The 20719-nt window shown below is 43.9% G+C and overlaps 1 protein-coding gene across 3 annotated transcripts in view; it reads right to left on the reverse strand.

Annotated features, from left to right (window-relative positions):
* Positions 1-20719, reverse strand: part of BVES (blood vessel epicardial substance) — a 121875-nt gene that overhangs the window by 59298 nt on the left and 41858 nt on the right. For all 3 annotated transcript variants that reach the window (XM_044291611.1, XM_044291612.1, XM_044291613.1), the window contains exons 2-3: positions 14846-15063; positions 877-1001 (exon numbers count right to left, since the gene is read on the reverse strand). In XM_044291611.1, coding sequence (XP_044147546.1) covers positions 877-1001; positions 14846-15053 — 333 coding nt within the window. In that variant the 5' untranslated portion in view covers positions 15054-15063. The remainder of the gene's footprint in view (positions 1-876; positions 1002-14845; positions 15064-20719) is intronic.

Here is a 20719-nt window from a genome sequence, read left to right on the forward strand (position 1 = left end):
TTTTTCCTTCCCTTGTTCTCAGCATCACTGCATCCCGGCAGGATGTTTGCATACAGAACTTCCAGTTTTCCTTAGCTTCCAGCTTGGTTTACTAATATTTCTTAGGGCTTTCTCCACCTAACTTAGAGAAGGGAGGTTTGGGGGGCGTGAGGGTAAAGTGTGGCAGGCACATTATATAGCACAGCATGCCAGAAAACCAACAGGATTCTGAGGAAACATAAAGTTCTGGATGTAAACATCCTGCCTGAATGAGATGATGCAGAGAACAGGGGAAGGAAAGCACTGACATAAAAGCCATTTATTTGGGGTAAATATGCTTTGGGGTATTGAATGCAGATTTAAAAAAAAAACATTAACCCCTTAACCCATAATGTCATACATGTACAGCTTTTTGCATCCGCATTTGTATCGAGCGGACTGCTGCGGTGAACACCCAGCTGCAATGATGGGGAAAGGCAATCATGCCACATCCTTTCATTTAACCCCTCAGATGCCAGGTCTTCAAGCAGTTAATGAATTGAAGTACCCTTTTTAAAAAAAATTGCTTATGCACATTCCCCATCAAATATTCTTTAAGCCACCAATTTAAATTTAATTTCCGTTTTGTTTTCATTATGCCTTTATCATGTTATAACAATACAGTATTTTATCACACATAACAGTGTCATTTTTTAAAAAACTGCATACTATTGGATATGGTGGTTTCTGGTAGAGCGGCTCCAATTCACCCGTTTTGCCTTTCCTTGACTGCACTTTTGTATTGTTTTACACTAAAACCAACACAATGGATGAAATGAACAATATTTAATCAGTTTAATTTACTAATTAGTTAATTTAAATATCATACATTAATACATGCATTTGCATAATACTTACAGGTCTTTTCTTATATACCAGGTAAATAAAATGCATAAAATTAATAACCAGAAAAACAGAATTCCATATCATTATGTCCAAAGCACATCGGTAAAGACTGGCCCAAATGATGAAGAAAGAACAACCTACAGAAAAGAAGAGAGGGTCTTTACTTTCATTCTTATCTAGAACATAATAGCTCGCAAGGAAATTACACTGCCCAAAAATGAAAAAACTTTATGAAACTGAGCTGAGATTGACCAAGTATATAAATTTCTACTGGTGCTTGGTCAATGATCACATAACTAAGGTGGTGCACCCTTTACCTTGGGTTCTGCAGAAGAGTATACATTGAGGAAGGGTCACATTAATATTGGGTGCTACTTCCACTTGCTGCAATACAGGCTGCAACTGTGGCATGGTAAGTCATACAGACATTGTATATCTTCCTGTAGTATGTCATTCCAAGCTCTTTCAACTTGGACCCATAGTTCAACCAAGGTGGTTGCTGGTTGTCATGCATGGGAAAGCCATCGACCCATCCAGTCCCAGACATTTTTGATAGGGAAGATCGATGAAACCTGACATTGGTCCTATGTGTCACCGCAATATACATGATGGTAGTAGGTGCTCTCCAGCCCTCCTGTGAACTGTGATGCGGCCATTATTAGTACCAAGGCGAAACCTGTTTCATCTGTTTGCCACTGATGACCACATTAGAGTTGTGTAATCATTGGCCAAGCACCACTCAATCTCAGCTCAATCACATTCAATTTTCCAGATGTTCTTTTTTTCTGGTAGTGTACTTGGTATTTTTCTGTGATTACTTAAAGGGGTTGGGTCATCTCACACAATGGGGGCATATTGCTAGGAAATCCCCCCATTGTCGCATAGGTGCACCTATGTCATAAAAGGAGCATTGAAAGTCACAGAGGGCGCCCTCCATTCATTTCTATGGGTCTGCCGACAATAGCTGAGGGCTGGTTCAGCTATTTCCATCGGTCTCATAGAAATGAATGGGAGCAGTGGCTTTCTAAGCGCGATGCACCCTCCATGACTTTCAAGTTTCCATTTACGAGATAGGTGCAATGCCCAGAGGTGGGACCCACACTTCATACAATGGGGGCATATTCTAGCAATATGCCTTTATTGTCTAAGATGACACAACCCCTTTAACAATTAAAGAATGTCCTTGAGGATGCTGCAACTCATCCTTTTTTTATATGTTTTTTAAAGCCAAAGCATTGCATAGATAGTAAAGAGAGGAGAATGACATATGTAATAGGTTCTCTCTTTTTGTTAATCCACTCCTAGATTTGGCTTCAAACGGCATGTTTGAAACCTACTTTATGCTGGGTTTCCGTGTAGCGGCTGTGGGGTGGTAATCAGCAGTCAGGTACATAAATGCATACAGACTTCTGTGGATTTCCATTTCACCGCTGGTGCTGCTCAGTGGTATAGAAAACAGAAATCAGTTCCAAGGCACTCATCCATAAGCAGCAGGCTTTGAGAAAGACCACATGAAATGGCCTTTGGCCATGTGCTGTGAACTTCATCCCCATTAATTCTGCTACAATAAAATATACCGTACCTGCTGCTTATGAGCAAGCGCCATAGAATTCTCTTATGTGCGCTTAAACCATGTGCTTCACCTGGCTTTGTTGTGCTGTTCTCTTCTGCGCACACACTATTGCCCTGCGGTTGTGGCCCAGCCTCTTCCATGACTGAGAAAATCTGTCAATTAACTTCAGGTATAAACTCTGAGTTGAATTCTCAGGACCTGCTCCGAATAAATGTAATTCTCAATGCATTAACAGGGTTTTCTGGTATAAAAAACCTGAATCCTAGCATGCAGTACAAAGTATAAATACTCAACATAGGATAATTGAATATTTCAGTAGTTTCCCACATAATTGCTCACCACCAACTGACCTGAGATGTTATGCTTCTAGCTCACTACCTAGGGTTCAGCTTTGGGTTGCTGGTCGAGCGTTCTCAGTTCCAGCACTAGGAGTTATAGGAGGCTCTAACTGGGAGCTAATGTGGGACTCTCAGCGCACAATATGAAATGCACAAGAGATGACGGACTCCTTATCTCTGCTCTCTTACCTTATAAACACTAATCAAAGCTCAATCCTTGTCTTACTGATAAGAGTGTGGCTTAAATAAGTGTTTATGATGACCATCAGAATGTGAAAGTAGGATGCACAACGCTTGAAAAACAGTTAACCCTTTGTGACAGAATGGCTCAATATTTTTAATAAAGACCAACTGAAAAAATGATTTTTAACCCCAAATGAGTAAAATACAATTATAAAAAAAAAATCCCCTGACGCTGTACACAGCCTTTAAATAGCTGAGTGTTCTATATCCTATGGATATACCATTAAAGGGGAACTATGATGTATTTGGAATAAAAGGTTCCATTGTTGAGCTGTGATACGTTTTCTTAATATACAAATTAGGCCTTCGGTGCATTGAGAGCATCACCTAAGCGTTTGTTTAAACCAGGGGTGCACAACCTGCGGCCCGGGGGCCACATGCGGCCCTTGATACCATTCTGTGCGACCATTCTGTGCGGCCCCCAACCATCTGGCAACAGACATGTATGCCTATGTCTTGTGGCTGCTCACATGTATTTTTCCATGTATTTCTCCTATTAGGTGGGAGTCCTAGAAGTGTAACTAGACATTAATGGTATATAATGTGTGTTCAATATGCCATAAGTACAATATTTCAGTTGTTAATACACCTTTAAATTTTAATCGCGGCCCTCGTCATTGGTTCAGTCTGGCAATGTGGCCCCCAACCAGGAAATGTTGTGCACCCCTGGTTTAAACCAAGCTCTGCTCCTTTCTGTGGCCAGCCCCTCCCTGGCTGCTTTGATTGACAGAGCCAGGCAGTGGCAAAGCACTGAGGAGTGGAGCTTGACTTAAACAAGAGCAATGGTGTTGCCCTAATTCCACCAAAAGTGTAATTTGCATATGAAGAAAAAGTATCATAACTCAGGAATGAAAACTCATATCAACAAAAGGAATAAATGATTTTAATCAGGTGAACCCCAGCAATGTGTCAATGCAACTGCTAAATATAGAAGTTGCTGGTGACAGGTTCCTTATATGGCATTAGTTCTGAAACCGTTTTAAATGGGTTGCGTAGTTCAGAATTTCCATTTAAAGGGAGTCTGTCGCCTACTTTTCACCAATATAACTGAGAGCACTGCCCCATAGATGATTGCATACACACCCCAAAGATACCTATGTGCACTTTGTGTCTGTATTCCATGTCCAGGAAAAGCACTTTTATTCTGCTGGATAACAGCTCCCAAGTGCCCAGCTGAAAGTGAAAGTAAAAACAGCTTTCACTCCTAACTCGATTTCTAACAGCTATATCTTCTGCTGTGATTCTGTTATCGTTTGCAATATTGAAATGCCAGCTTTCAAACAAGGTCAGGTTCATATATCTAGTGGCTACCAATCCCAAGATATGAGCAACTAAAGCAGCCCCCCCCTCTTCAGTCTGGTTTGCTTTGGGCACTTGGGAGCTGTTTTCCAGCAGAATAAAAGTGCTTTTCCTGGACATGGAATACAGACACAAAGTACACATAGATATGCTTGGGATGTGTCTGCAATCTTCTGTGGGGCAGTGCTCTCTGTTATATTGGTGAAAAACAGGTGACAGACTTCTCCCTTTAACCTAGTAGGGAATTATGAGTTAATACAGGGGGATTATCTGGCCAAGATCTTCATTTCTCAACCACGGAGGACTTGTCCTGTACTACAATGAGAACACATTCATTTGAATGAGCGCGGCTAAATGATGGAGCTGCCGGCCATCAGTCAGTATGTGATCGCACAACCCCCCCCCCCCCCCTTTCATCCGTTCTAAGTAGCTCTGGTGCCGGAAGTTGGCTCCGGAACTACACAGACTTGTCCACTATGTAGTGGACATTGCTGGTTACTGCAGTGCTGTAACCACACTCACTTCACTTGGTGGGGGTGAAGGCCGGTCCTGAGAATAGGCCATCAATTTTAAAATCCTGGAATACCCCTTTAACCACTTCAGCCCCGCTAGGTGAAACCCCCTTCATGACCAGAGCACTTTTTACACTTCGGCACTACACTCCTTTCACCGTTTATCGCTCGGTCATGCAACTTACCATACAAATGAATTTTACCTCCTTTTCTTCTCACTAATAGAGCTTTCATTTGGTGGTATTTCATTGCTGCTGGCATTTTTACTTTTTTTGTTATTAATCAAAATGTAACGATTTTTTTGCAAAAAAATGACATTTTTCACTTTCAGCTGTAAAATTTTGCAAAAAAAACGACATCCATATATAAATTTTTCGCCAAATTTATTGTTCTACATGTCTTTGATAAAAAAAAAATGTTTGGGCAAAAAAAAAAAATGGTTTGGGTAAAAGTTATAGCATTTACAAACTATGGTACAAAAATGTGAATTTCCGCTTTTTGAAACAGCTCTGACTTTCTGAGCACCTGTCATGATTCCTGAGGTTCTACAATGCCCAAACAGTAGAAAACCCCCACAAATGACCCCATTTCGGAAAGTAGACACCCTAAGGTATTCGCTGATGGGCATAGTGAGTTCATAGAACTTTTTATTTTTTGTCACAAGTTAGCGGAAAATGATGATGATTTTATTTTTTTTATTTTTTCTTACAAAGTCTCATATTCCACTAACTTGCGACAAAAAATAAAAAATTCTAGGAACTCGCCATGCCCCTCACGGAATACCTTGGGGTGTCTTCTTTCCAAAATGGGGTCACTTGTGGCGTAGTTATACTGCCCTGGCAATTTAGGGGCCCAAATGTGTAAGAAGTACCTTGCAATCAAAATGTGTAAAAAATGGCCTGCAAAATCTGAAAGGTGCACTTTGGAATATGTGCCCCTTTGCCCACCTTGGCAGCAAAAAAGTGTGACACATCTGGTATCGCCGTACTCAGGAGAAGTTGGGGAATGTGTTTTGGGGGGTCATTTTACATATACCCATGCTGGGTGAGAGAAATATCTTGGTCAAATGCCAACTTTGTATAAAAAAAATGGGAAAAGTTGTCTTTTGCCAAGATATTTCTCTCATCCAGCATGGGTATATGTAAAATGACACCCCAAAACACATTCCCCAACTTCTCCTGAGTACGGCGATACCAGATGTGTCGCACTTTTTTGCTGCCAAGGTGGGCAAAGGGGCACATATTCCAAAGTGCACCTTTCGGATTTCACCGGTCATTTTTTACAGATTTTAATTGCAAAGTACTTCTCACACATATGGGCCCCTAAATTGCCAGGGCAGTATAACTACGCCACAAGTGACCCCATTTTGAAAAGAAGACACCCCAAGGTATTCCGTGAGGGGCACGGCGAGTTCCTAGAATTTTTTATTTTTTGTCACAAGTTAGCGGAAAATGATGATTTTTTTTTTGTTCTCTTTTTTCCTTACAAAGTCTCATATTCCACTAACTTGTGACAAAAAATAAAAAATTCTAGGAACTCGCCATGCCCCTCACGGAATACCTTGGGGTGTCTTCTTTCCAAAATGGGGTCACTTGTGGCGTAGTTATACTGCCCTGGCAATTTAGGGGCCCATATGTGTGAGAAGTACTTTGCAATTAAAATCTGTAAAAAATGACCGGTGAAATCCGAAAGGTGCACTTTGGAATATGTGCCCCTTTGCCCACCTTGGCAGCAAAAAAGTGTGACACATCTGGTATCGCCGTACTCAGGAGAAGTTGGGGAATGTGTTTTGGGGTGTCATTTTACATATACCCATGCTGGGTGAGAGAAATATCTTGGCAAAAGACAACTTTTCCAATTTTTTTATACAAAGTTGGCATTTGACCAAGATATTTTTCTCACCCAGCATGGGTATATGTAAAATGACACCCCGAAACACATTCCCCAACTTCTCCTGAGTACGGCGATACCAGATGTGTGACACTTTTTTGCAGCCTAGATGCGCAAAGGGGCCCAAATTCCTTTTAGGAGGGCATTTTTAGACATTTGGATCCCAGACTTCTTCTCACGCTTTAGGGCCCCTAAAAAGCCAGGGCAGTATAAATACCCCACATGTGACCCCACTTTGGAAAGAAGACACCCCAAGGTATCCAATGAGGGGTCTGGCAAGTTCATAGAATTTTTTTTTTTTTTGAAAATTTATTAGCGGAAATTGATTATTTTCTTTTTTTCTCACAAAGTCTCACTTTCCGCTAACTTAGGACAAAAATTTCAATCTTTCATGGACTCAATATGCCCCTCAGCGAATACCTTAGGGTGTCTTCTTTCCAAAATGGGGTCAGTTGTGGGGTGTTTGTACTGCCCTGGCATTTGAGGGTCTCCGCAATCATTACATGTATGGCCAGCATTAGGAGTTTCTGCTATTCTCCTTATATTGAGCATACAGGTAATGAGATTTTTTTTTCCGTTCAGCCTCTGGGCTGAAAGAAAAAAATGAACGGCACAGATTTCTTCATTCGCATCGATCAATGTGGATGAAAATATCTCTGCCAAAAAAAAAAAATGGAGGGGAAAGGCGTCTGCCAGGACATAGGAGCTCCGCCCTACATCCATACCCACTTAGCTCGTATGCCCTGGCAAACCAGATTTCTCCATTCACATCAATCGATGTGGATGAATAAATCATTGCCGGGATTTTTTTATTTATATATATATATATATATATATATATATATACAAAGTGCTTGCCAAAGCATAGGAACGCCGCCTCCTCCTCAGCTCGTATGCCTCGGCAAACGTATCTGTCACTGCAGAGGAGAAAATCCCGTCTTGCAGCGCCGCATACACCGACTTGCGTGTAATCTGACAGCAGCGCAATGCTTCTGTCAGAATGCACATCGGTGCTGCAGCTGGTCGATCGGTTGGTCCACCTGGAAGGTAAAAAAAACAAAAAAATAAAATAAAGAAAAAACCAGGCCACAACGCAATAATTTTATTAACTTTGGAACAGAACATGTAACTTTAACTTTTGGAACTAAACATTAACCTGTTTGCTTACCAGTTTTTTTTTTTTTGTTTTTTTTTTTGTTTTTTTACCTTTATAGAACAAACCTCTCCTTCCCCATGGGACAATGTGCAAAGCGCAAATCGCCCAAAGATGTGGCGAAGTGCGTTATGCACTTTGTCCCATGTGAAAGGAGACGTTTGAAGCAGCAGTGAGTGAATGGGCCCTAATAGCCCTGTGTGCCTATCCTGGTGAGATGATCCCTATGCTAATAGTGTACCTGTGAGTGGTACTTCCGGAAACACTCTCCAAAGCATAGGGCAGGGTGGTCCGGACAGTCAGGACAGAAATAGCGGGTGTCACGCCTTATTCCACTCCTGCTACAGACACGACATCTTTTTCGGGGTGACGGTTGGGTTGAGGTACCAGGAACGACATTGGGGAAATGTCGTTCGTGTAGACGGCTAACTACACTGGTAGTTGGGGCCACGGAACCTCCTGGATACAGGAGGTTCTCGATGATCTCTTCCTGAAATTTGAGGAAGGATCCAGTTCTCCCAGCCTTACTGTAGAGAACAAAACTATTGTACAGAGCCAATTGAATTAAATATACAGACACCTTCTTATACCAGCGTCTGGTGCGTCGGGAAACTAAATACGGAGACAACATCTGGTCATTGAAGTCGACCCCTCCCATGTGGAGGTTATAGTCGTGGACTGAGAGGGGCTTTTCAATGACACGGGTTGCTCGCTCAATTTGTATTGTCGTGTCTGCGTGAATGGAGGAGAGCATGTAAACGTCACGCTTGTCTCTCCATTTCACCGCGAGCAGTTCTTCGTTACACAGTGCGGCCCTCTGCCCCCTTGCAAGACGGGTGCTAACGAGCCGTTGGGGGAAGCCCGCGCGACTAGTTCGCGCGGTACCACAGGCGCCAATCCGTTCTAGAAACAAATGCCTAAAGAGGGCCACACTTGTGTAAAAATTGTCCACATAAAGATGGTACCCCTTGCCGAATAAGGGTGACACCAAGTCCCAAACTGTCTTCCCACTGCTCCCCAGGTAGTCAGGGCAACCGACCGGCTCCAGGGTCTGATCTTTTCCCTCATAGACCCGAAATTTGTGGGTATAGCCTGTGGCCCTTTCACAGAGCTTATACAATTTGACCCCATACCGGGCGCGCTTGCTTGGGATGTATTGTTTGAAGCCAAGGCGCCCGGTAAAATGTATCAGGGACTCGTCTATGCAGATGTTTTGCTCTGGGGTATAAATTTCTGGTTGAAATGGTCTATGAGGGGCCGAATTTTGTGGAGCCGGTCAAAAGCAGGGTGGCCCCTGGGACGGGAGGCGGTGTTGTCACTAAAGTGCAGGAACCGCAGGATGGCCTCAAAACGTGCCCTGGACATGGCAGCAGAGAACATGGGCATGTGATGAATCGGGTTCGTGGACCAATATGACCGCAATTCATGCTTTTTTGTCAGGCCCATGTTGAGGAGGAGGCCCAGAAAAGTTTTAAGTTCGGAAACTTGGACTGGTTTCCACCGGAAAGGCTGGGCATAAAAGCTTCCCGGGTTAGCGGTGATAAATTGTGTGGCATACCTGTTTGTTTCGGCCACAACTATGTCTAAAAGCTCCGCAGTCAAGAACAGCTCAAAAAATCCCAGGGCCGAACCGATCTGAGCCGTCTCAACCCGAACTCCAGACTGGGCAGTGAAAGGGAAAACTACAGGTGCGGCTGAAGTTGGGGACTGCCAATCAGGGTTTGCCAGCACCTCTGGGATTCTAGGGGCTCTACGGGCACGTCTTTGCGGTGGCTGCGACGGGGTCACTACTGCACGTGCCACCGTACCAGCTTCAACTGCCCTTCTGGTGCTCGCTACTTCACCAGGTTGTACGGCAGTGCTGGTACTAGGTCCAGGGAGGGCTGGGCTGCTGGTGTATGCCTCACCACGTAATCCGACAGCACCAGCCCCACTCTGCTGCTCTTGAAGCGGATCCTGCGCAACCTGTGGTCTAGCGACACGGGGCCGGGTACGCCTGGTGGTATCAGGGACCTCAGCCTCCTCGTCCGAACTTTGGGTCAGAGAGCCACTGCTTTCTACAGGTTCGTATTCTGACCCGCTGGATTCATCAGATGAGGGTTCCCACTCCTCATCCGACTGGGTCAGAAGCCTGTAGGCCTCTTCAGAGGAATACCCCCTGTTAGACATGTGGGCAACTAAATTTAGGGGTATTCCCTGAGACTACCCAAGAAAAAAAAAGCAAGCCTGTCTTACAAAGGGGAGGCTAGCGAAGTACCGGAGGCCGCTGCGGTTGATAAAAAATATCAAAACTGATTTTTTTATCGCCGCAGTGCGTGTAAAGTGAATGTGCAGTGATCAAAAAAAAATTTTTTTTTTGTCACTGCGGTGGGGCGGGTGTGGGCGAACGCACGTGTGGGCGACCGATCAGGCCTGATCGGGCAAACACTGCGTTTTGGGTGGAGGGCGAACTAAAGTGACACTAATACAATTATAGATCTGACCGTGATCAGTTTTGATCACTTCCAGATACTATAAAAGTACAAATGCTGATTAGCGATACGCTAATCAGCGAATAACGGACTGCGGTGCGGTGGGCTGGGCGCTAACTGATCGCTAACTACCTAACCAAGGGACCTAAACTATACCTAAAACCTAACGGTCAATAACAGTGAAAAAAAAAAGTGACAGTTTGCACTGATCACTTTTTTCTTTTCACTTGTAATTGACAGGGGTGATCAAAGGGGTGATCAAAGGGTTAATTGGGGTTCAGGGGGGTGATCAGGGGCTATAGTGTAGTGTTTGGTGTACTCACTGTGAAGCCTGCTCCTCTGCTGGATCCAACCGACGAAAAGAACCAGCAGAGGAGCAGGCAGCCATATAACAGATCATATTTACAAATATGATCTGCTATATGGCTCTGTGATTGGCTTTTTTAAAAATCAGCAACCTGCCAGCCACGATCATTGGCTGGCAGGTTGCTGACGAAATGGTCCTGAACGAAATGCCGGCGCGAACTGCGCACGCGCGGGCGCATACTCGCGTCATCTCACGTCTCGCGAGATGACGCGTATATGCGTGACTGTGCGCAGCGCTGCCACCTCCGGAACGCACATGTGCGTTAGGCGGTCCGGAGGTGGTTAAGGAGGACTCCTCACCTCTCCAGGCATGTTTGTCTTAGTACCTACTAGCATTCCCAATGTAATAACAATTCTGGAGCATATTTTCTTACTGTATGATGTGCCATTTCCTTTATTATTTCTACTAGAAGTTATGAATGAATTGCAAGCAGCTTGCAGTGAATTTACAGATGGGTGTTAGCAGTAGGGGGTGCACAGTCGGACACCAGTAGCACTGACTGGACAGTCAGACACACCCGCTACTGGTAACACCCAGCAGTACCTTTACTGCAGACTGCTGTCAATTTACACTTCTAGCAGGTATAATACAGGAATGGCATAACATAGGAGTCATAGGAATAGATGCTCCAGAATTGGTATTACATTGGGATTGCAAGTAGTTACTAAAACTGACATGTCAGGAGAGGTGACAGGTCCTCTTTATTTGCCCTCTGGCAGCACTGCAGGGAAACTGAACATTTGCTGCCAGAATGCTGGAGATCCCAGCGGGGGGACACTCTGTGCCCAGCTTATTGGGCTTCTCTAAAGTGGAGAACCACTTTGAAGAGTGTATGATTGCACCTCTTTATATTTAGTAGCTAAATAAGTGCTATTTTGAATGCAGGTACAAACCATTTAGAAATCAGCAATCAAAGTATTGCCTGGGCTCTAAGCAACTCAGCCATAATATCATTATAAGCTAGCAACGACAAGAGAAGCCATGATCTGAAAAGGAAAAAGATCAACCAGTAATCTTCAAGTGGAACAATCTTCTTAGAAGGGACCTTGGGCACAATTTATATACCACTTATTAAAAGTTAGCTGCTTTCAAATATCTCTGACTTATTTGATACAAATTCTGCCTGAATGTAGACAGGAGAAAAAAACACTGAATTGCTTTAATTTAAATAAGAAGCATTACCAATCACTCAGAGCTGTCACATTTCCTAAATATCAACAAAGAAATATGTCACTTCTGAAGGGGTCTCTGATCTATGGCTTATAATTTTCAGGATTTCTACCATGGCACAAATCTAGTGTCAAACCCCGGCATTTAATCCAGCAAATATAGCTCCTTGACCTATTTATATTTCCTTACCGCAATCTGAAAGTTTGGAATGCAAAGTCTCTAAACTTGAATGACATTTAATTAAAAGCACAAAATAATCTGTATTTAATAGAGAATGCATAAGGTCACTGCTGGAGGGAGGACAATATGGTTTTCACTCCACATACTTTAGGAACTTTTAATGAGAATGTATTTGTTAGGTGAATAATAAACAGCCTTATCACACGTCATCCTGAAACAGCAACAAGTACTTGACCGCATCTGCCATGAGGCGAGATGAGCATATCGCCTCAGGAAGTGGCCGACCTACCTCTATGGGAACAACAGTTTGTGCAGGAGCACTGGAGGCTATGGCTCCCATTCCCGCTGTTCAGCCACATAGGCTGCAGACCAGTAGGCCCAAAGCCTATGAGGCAGTAGAACAGTGCAAGAGGCCGCTAGGACATCATAGTGACCTCCTGCGAAAGGTCCTGCTGTGAACTGACTAGTTAAGGGGGTATTTTCATCTGGGACATTTATGGCATATCCAATAGGTGCAAGTCCCCCTTCTGGGACCTGATCCTACTCAGGAATGGTGCCCGGAACAGTGAGGTAGCTATGCATGCACGGTTCTATCGCTCACTTGAATTGCCCTTCTGGAAGTCAGCGGGTTGACATATTTTTGGAAGTGTTATCAAGGAAAATTGATAATGCTGCACATGCACACTCACCTCTCAATTCCTCAATGGGTGTGATGGGGCCCCTGTCACGGCCTATGGTGTACGCTGTGACACTGTTGCCACACTTGAGGTTGCCTGCGGCAACGTGTTGCTGTGAGAGCATGCGGTGGCAGTGTCTTGGCCTTCTGGGTGATTGCCGTGACATGGTTGCCACGCATGCTGTTGCCGGTGGTAACTTGTCTTTTGGCATGCTTGTTTGTGCACTTCCCCTTTAAGTGGCTTCCTTCCTCTGTCTAGTGTTGGAAGGGTTAACTCCCTTCCTAGTGTTTTGTGAACACTGGGTTTGTGTGTGTGTGGGTGTGGCTGCTTGGGCTATTTAGCCTCTGCTGGATGCCTGAAGCTGAGGGTTCCTCCAGCCTTGGTGTATGCTGGTGGTTCTCTGTTCCTGGCTTTTACCATCTGTCCAATGAGGGCCACCCTTGTGGTCACCAATGTCATTCATACTGTCACGGCGGGGAGTGGGGGAAACCCCCCCACTGTGCGGTGTAAAAGGGTAAAAGGGGATCAGCCTGCTCAAAAGGAGCAATAAGGGAGCAGGTCACCTCCTACCGCGTCCCTAATCCTCTCCCTGACTCCTCACTGTATGAGCGGACCCAGATGGTAGGACGACTCATACACAGGATTCCTAGAGACCCTAAGTCGCCCTGGTAATCCCTCACCAAGGAGCAGGGAAGAGACGACCTGTTCATCCCAGTCATGGAGGAACAGGAGTCTCTATCTGAGGCCAGGCTGCAGGGAGAGGGGAACACATACACAATATGGAGATGGCAGGTAAGCGACACCCATAACACACTTACCTGCCACAGACACACTGACTGGAACCCATGCACAAGTGCTGGTGTCCACACCAACATAAAAGGACACAGCACACACAACAAACCACACAGGAACCCAGGACACCATAGCTGCAACAACATGAGACAGGGGAATGTCTAGTAAACATGACACTAAACACCACCAGACATGTAACACCAAACTAGACATACAAACACCCTGAACATAACCCACTCCATACAAATAGGAACAGGAAGGGAAGGAGACACCGGAATGACATTGGTGACCACAAGGGTGGCCCTCATTGGGCAGATGGTAAAAGCCAGGAACAGAGAACCACCAGCATACACCAAAGCTGGAGGAACCCTCAGCTTCAGGCATCCAGCAGAGGCTAAATAGCCCAAGCAGCCACACACACACACACACAAACCCAGTGTTCACAAAACACTAGGAAGGGAGTTAACCCTTCCAACACCAGACAGAGGAAGGAAGCCACTTAAAGGGGAAGTGCACAAACAAGCATGCCAAACGACACGTTACCACCGGCAACAGCATGTGTGGCAACCATGTCACGGCAATCACCCAGAAGGCCGAGACACTGCCACCGCATGCTCTCACAGCAACACGTTGCCGCGGGCAAGCGCAAGTGTGGCAACAGTGTCACAGCGTACACCATAAGCCGTGAAAGCCCCGTTCTGAACACAGGGGCAGGTTCCATAGGTAGAAGGCACTATTGGACATTTATAGCATATCCTGTGCATATTCCATAAATGACCTAGATGGGACAACTCCTTTGACTCATTAACAGCATCTCTACTGCCTTCAAAAATTCATCTATTAATCAGACCATTTGTTAATGAGTCATTCTTAGTGGATATTTCCAATAGGAATGAAACAGAAGACATAGTAAGATATGTTGCAACAGGTTTTCCTTTTCTAAACTGTAAAAGAAATGAAAAATAAAATAATTCTAGACTTTACATTTGCAGGTAGTACAATTAGTGTTACTTCAAGGTGCTGCTTTCGTTTTAACGTCTCATTGTTTAAACTCTCATGGACACTGTGTGCATCGATGGTCTTATACAGAGTGAGGCCCCATACTCTACGCTAGAAGAGGCACTAGGCACTATCAGTGAAGAATACCTCCACCGTAAATCAATGAGTACCACTTTTTTGTGACATGGATTCCAAATTTCAAAGACAGTGCATACAAAGCCTAAGCATAGGAACATCTTAGTGTTCATATAGTGTTCATTTATTATCAAATCCAGCAAACTGTAAAAAAATCAAAGCCTTGAGATCCCACAACTTACCTAGACATAGTAAAGCACGAAGAAAAATCATATGAAGGCTCAGCATCGTAGGAATAACCAGTCCTAAGGCAAAACATGCGTTTGCCAAATGAAAAACCAAGTGGTGAATTTCTCTCCAGTTTTCACACACTTCATCTTCTGTAGCGTTCTGGATGCCAGCTGTAGCGTTCACTGGCAGCATGATGGTTATTATTCTTTCAGTAGTCATCTGTAAAACCCTGGCATGTAAACAACACAAATTTAGTTTCTGGAAGTATCAGCAGAACCACAAGGGTGAGTGGCACAATGTCATCACAAGAGGAATTCTTAAAATACATACCGTGTATCTACTCCCTAAGGCACCTTGGTTATTTTTCTGTATAACTTCAGTATTTTAAATTCTTTACACATTTACTGTATATGTGTTTGGGAGGAAGGAATGTACTAAACCTCAAAACAGCTGATTGCTATGCCCCTCTAAGAAATGTTGACAGGTAGAATCATGTATGACCTATGCGTCATCCCTTGGTCCGTTCCCAAATGAGGTCCGTTCGCTGGCGCATGGGCACTAGTTGAAGCAATGCCGTGCCCGGCGAGGCAGTGCGCAGGCGGGGGATCTCGCCCCGACCTAGGGATGATGCAAGCCAATAGGAGGGCGGGCAAAGGCAGAGGCTGGGGAGGAGTAACCATGAAAGAAGGCAGAGCAGCCTGGGCTCCTACATAGTGAACTCCGCCCCTGGGACGTTGCGAGTGCTAATTTGCATATTAATTAAACGTTGTTTTTCCCGCTTCTGCAAGTGTAAAGAAAATAACAAATGTACCATTACATTCATGTAGAGGTGTGCTATAGGACAATGTAAGTGCTGTATATGTTCATATTGTGGTGACAGACTCCCTTTAATTACATCGAGCCAGAAAACCCTTTTAAAAGAGTTGGATGAAATTTATAGGGTGTAAAAGTACAAAAGAAACACCGATCTTTTCACAGTGTCATAGGTGTGCTATAGGACAATGTAAGTGCTGTATATGGTCATATTGTGGTGACAGACTCCCTTTAATGTTTGATCAGTATATAAATATATAAATGTTATATTAGTTTCTACATACATTGGAGCATGTTTACTAATTCTATCTAATATTTAGACCAGGCAACCTAACTATGCACCAAATTCATCACTGTGGTTACATATGATAAAATGAGTGCATTTTCTACATTTGATTAACTTCACACCACCTGTAGGTCGGCATTCTTTGCCCCAGTTCATTTCCTCAAAGCCATTCCTCAATGTCTCATGAGGTGCAAAAAGTGTCTAAAACACATAATAATTTGGTTTAAGGCATAAACACCAGTTTTTGGCACTAACTGAGCAAGAATTTTGACGATTTAAAAACCTCACCAATTGGTTCCATTCACACGTCCGCAATTCTGTTCCGCATTTCTATGGGGCCACACGATGTGTAGCCCAGATCCGGAAATGTGGATCCGCACTTCCGGGTCCGCATTTTCGTTCCCGAAAAAAATAAAACATGTCCTATTCTTGTCCGCAATTGCGGACAAGATTAGGCATATTCTATTATAGTGCTGGCGATGTGCAGTCCGCAAAATGCGGAACGCACATTGCCGGTGTCCGTGTTTTGCGGATCCGCAAAACACATACGGATGTGTGAATAGACTCTTTTCAAAATATTTGTTGTAAGTGAATGAAAACACTTTTGTTTGCAAACCTGGACATATCTAGTCCTTCTCTAACGGTCGCTTTACACGGAACGATACAGTAGCAAATTGTCAGAAGGAAGCACTCCTTCCAGTCAATCACAAGAGACAGCTATATTTACATGCAGTGATCCCCTCCACAGTATGGGGAGGAGCGATCAGTGATGTAATTGCTCGTCCTCATACTGACTAGTTGTTTGCCGGCAGCAGATGCTGCTTACACAGCACGATTTAATGCGGACAAATGATAATTTGTGACTGCACAAATGATCTCTTACAATATGAACGAGCGGTTCACTAACTAATTGGGTAATCGTTGGCACATTTACACCGCCAGATAATCACTAATGAGCGTTTTTATGAGCGTTCGTTAGCGATTAACTACAGGATTCTCGGCCCATGTAAAGGGCCCTTTAGCTGAGAAGTAGATACAATTGTACCTGACAGCTAAGGCCTGTTTCACACTGGCGTTAACGGTTCCGGCACTATAATGGGGAACAGCGGAGACCCAGCCACAGCACAGCAAATATGCCAAGAGGCAGCTGGACAAATACCGCTGCCGGAACAATTAACACCAATGTGAAACAGGCCAAAACAGCACGGACTCCAGCCTGAAACATTGTGGCACATGATCCATGAGATTTCTGCTGATGTATACAGCTCACAGATCATACAACTGTACCCATTTCTCAAGTTAGGGATGGACTAGCTCTGTCCAACAACAGTGTTCAACAGCAGGAAAATATCTTGAAACATACAGTGCATTTGTATACATATGTATACAGTGATTATGTTTAATTTCCATAAAACTACAAACCCCCTGGACTGTATACTAATAGTAACACAGTAGATGGACCAGTTCACTGTATTTATGAAGAGCGTGCTATAAAGTTGTCTCAATAAGACAAGCCCTCTCCATATGCCCTGTCGGAGTACATGGCTGTCATAAAGGGAGCTAACAAATAACGGATCTTGTAACGCTGCAATTCGCCACTGCTCGGTAAAAAAAGGCCACCTGCAGCTTCCTCTGGCACATTCAACCTGATCACAAGGCCAACTTCAATCGTCCTGATGAAACAACCCTTTTTGGTCATGCTAGTACTAGACAGAAGATCGATACTGAGTAACACCATTGTGTGAGGTTTGGTCTATTCAAATATTAATATTACGTTATTGCTACAGCAATGCCAGTCACTCCCCAGCCTAGTTAAAGAGCAGGTAGGGAATTATGATATTTTAAATGGTTTTTCCCCTTTTAGATCCTGAGGAACTATCTTCCAAATAGGCCATCAATATCAGATTGGTGGGGTTCCAACAACCGGCTCCCCTACTGACTTGAGCTGTTAGGGTCAGTCACCGGATGTGAGAAGAATGGGAGCAGAGCTGCAATACGCCGGCACTGGACAGATCCTTCTGTTTCTGGTCCCGTCCATCGTTATGTTTCCAGCACTGATGGCTGATCAATAGGTGTTGGACCAATACCAATTTGATATTGATGACCTATTCAGAGGACAGGCCATCATTATCTAAAATATGGTAAATCCATTTAAGTCATGCATTTTTCCAGCACCCAGCTATAAATCACTGTGCTGTCCATGGTGCTGAAATAAATAAAAGATATTGGAACTTATACAATATAAATTCCTATATTTTTAGGAAACGCTCGTTTGGCCAACAGCTATCTAAAATGTATGACGTGTTTTACTCTGGAGAAAATGGAAAATTCACTTTAAGGAAACTGAGTATTGAATATTCTGTTTTATAGAAATTTACTCCGTGTCACTGATTCCTCCCACATATTATAACTGGGATCATCCAGAACCTGAGGAAAACTTTATTTTCCCATAAAATTGTGTGAATGGGGTTGTCCAGCCTTTGCTAAATGAAGGCCTAACCTCAGGATAGATTATCACTACCTGATCGGCAGAGTTCTGGCGCCCTGTACCCTTACTGGTCAGCTGTAGCTCCATCTACAGAAGTCAGTACCAGAACTACACTGCACTGTCATTATTGTAGTGGACTGCGCTTGTCACTGCAGCATCAATAGGAGCAGCAATCAAGGGACAAGCAGTGTCCGCTACAATGTTGACAGACCTCTGGCGGTGACTACCAGCTACACAGAAAAACTGATTGGCAGGGGTGTGGGGTGCAGGACCCCCACCGTTCAGCTAGTGATCACCCCATTACAATCCCCTTTGCTGTGATATTGCACCATTCGGTACTCCCGTTTTCTTATTTTCCCTTTTATGGTCACATATCTTTTTAGTTATAAGGTTTTACAATAATTCTAAATAAACACTGTATGTTAAAGGGGTTGTCCGGGTTCAGCTCTGAACCCGGACATACCCTTATTTTCACCCAGGCAGCCCCCCTGAGGCTAGCATCGGGGCATCTCATGCTCCGATGCGCTCCCTTGCCCTGCGCTAAATCGCGCAGGGCACTGGCTCTTTTATTTATCATAACACACTGCCGGGCAGAAGCTTCCGCCTGGCAGTGTGTTCGGTGACGTCACCGGCTCTGATGGGCGGACTTTAATGCTGCCCTAGCAGTTTTACTGGCTAGGGCAGTGCTAAAGCCCGCCCACCAGTGCCGGTGACATCACCAGGCTTCCTGGCAGCCCCATGGAGAGCCCGGTACGTCACCGGATCTCCAAAAAATGCCTTTTCCCTGCGCGATTTAGAGCGTCGGAGCATGAACTGAAAATGGAGGTATGTCCGGGTTCAGCTCTGAACCCGGACAACCCCTTTAAGTCTGTTTTTTCTGTGTTGTCTTGTATGGTATCTGTAAGCATGTCATGTAGTTTTCTTCTCATTTTACCATCTCCAGTTATCCTCTAGAGACTTGATGATGTCTGTCATGCCTTTCTCTTGTATTATGCTAAATGATTTTTTTTTTATGTATCATAACTACCTCATCTTCCTAAAAACAGAATCTATGAAAATAATAAATGTACAAATTCAAATTCCAGCAAACTTATCCACAAGCCTATTCCAACACTTCTATAAAAGATCACAATCCTTGTGCTGCAAAATATATGAAAGCCAAAATCACTGTGCATGTTGTGGAAAGCATTGGATGTTAGATAATTATGCAGCGCATAATAAAACCAAATCTTTTAGTGCAACTGCGCAATTGTGTATGATGACCATCCCTACTGCTGGTTGCACACTGTACATGTGCAGCTTAGGGTCCATTCACACGTCTGTAGAATGTGTCCGCACCCGTTCCGCAATTATCTGGAACAGGTGTGGACCCATTCATTCTCTATGGGGCAGGAATGAATGCGGACAGCACACAGTGTAATGTCCGCATCCGCATTTACGGAGCGCGGCCCCGAACTTCCGGTTTGCGGCTCCGGAAAAAAATAGAACGTATCCTATTCTTGTCTACAATTGGGGACAAGAATAGGCAGTTCTACGCAAGTGTGAATGGACCCTTAAAGAGGTTTTCCGATTGGCATCAATATTCTTTAAAATGATCTCTTATGACGGTACATAGCTATAATTTTGTAATGTATTTTTTTTACCTTTATTGCTCCTATCTCCCGTTCTGGGCTGTGGTCACATGACCATGTCCATGCAGCTCTTTCTTATTTCCTGTGATGTTATGTCCATGGGAGTGTCTATGTAAGTAGCTATAAACTAGCTGGGTGTTGTTAGGGGCGGTGCTGGAGCTGACAAAGGAGAAGTGCATCATGGCTTTGGTTGGACACAGCAACAGGGAGTGCTACACACTGGATGGGAACAAACCAGCTTCAACATTTACATGGTAAAAAGGGGTCAGGAGAGTCCAAATTGAAAAAAAAAAGGATGGAGAACTACATTAGCATGTCTGTTAAAAAGCATCATAATTCATGAAAACCCCTTTAAAGTATAAGAAGCATAGAGTTAGCATGAAATGTATGCTGAGGATTATAAAAAATACATCTTACAATGTAGAAGTGTGCACGGTCTGAGCATCTTGCTCTCTACTTAATCATTTCAGAGGAATGGAAGATCTACCCTGAAGCATTTATTAAGATGACACAATTATTTTTTTTCTACAGCTCTAGCCGCTATAAAATGAGTGAAGTCTTGTATATACATAAAGACATTTATCATTTTCCGTTCTGGGTTTGCACTTCATATGCAAGTCACTGAAGAGCAGCACTAAATGTTAATGTAATAGGATGGATGAAGCCT

Source organism: Bufo gargarizans, chromosome 4, assembly GCF_014858855.1.
Source record: "Bufo gargarizans isolate SCDJY-AF-19 chromosome 4, ASM1485885v1, whole genome shotgun sequence".
Taxonomy (NCBI): Eukaryota; Metazoa; Chordata; class Amphibia; order Anura; family Bufonidae; genus Bufo; species Bufo gargarizans.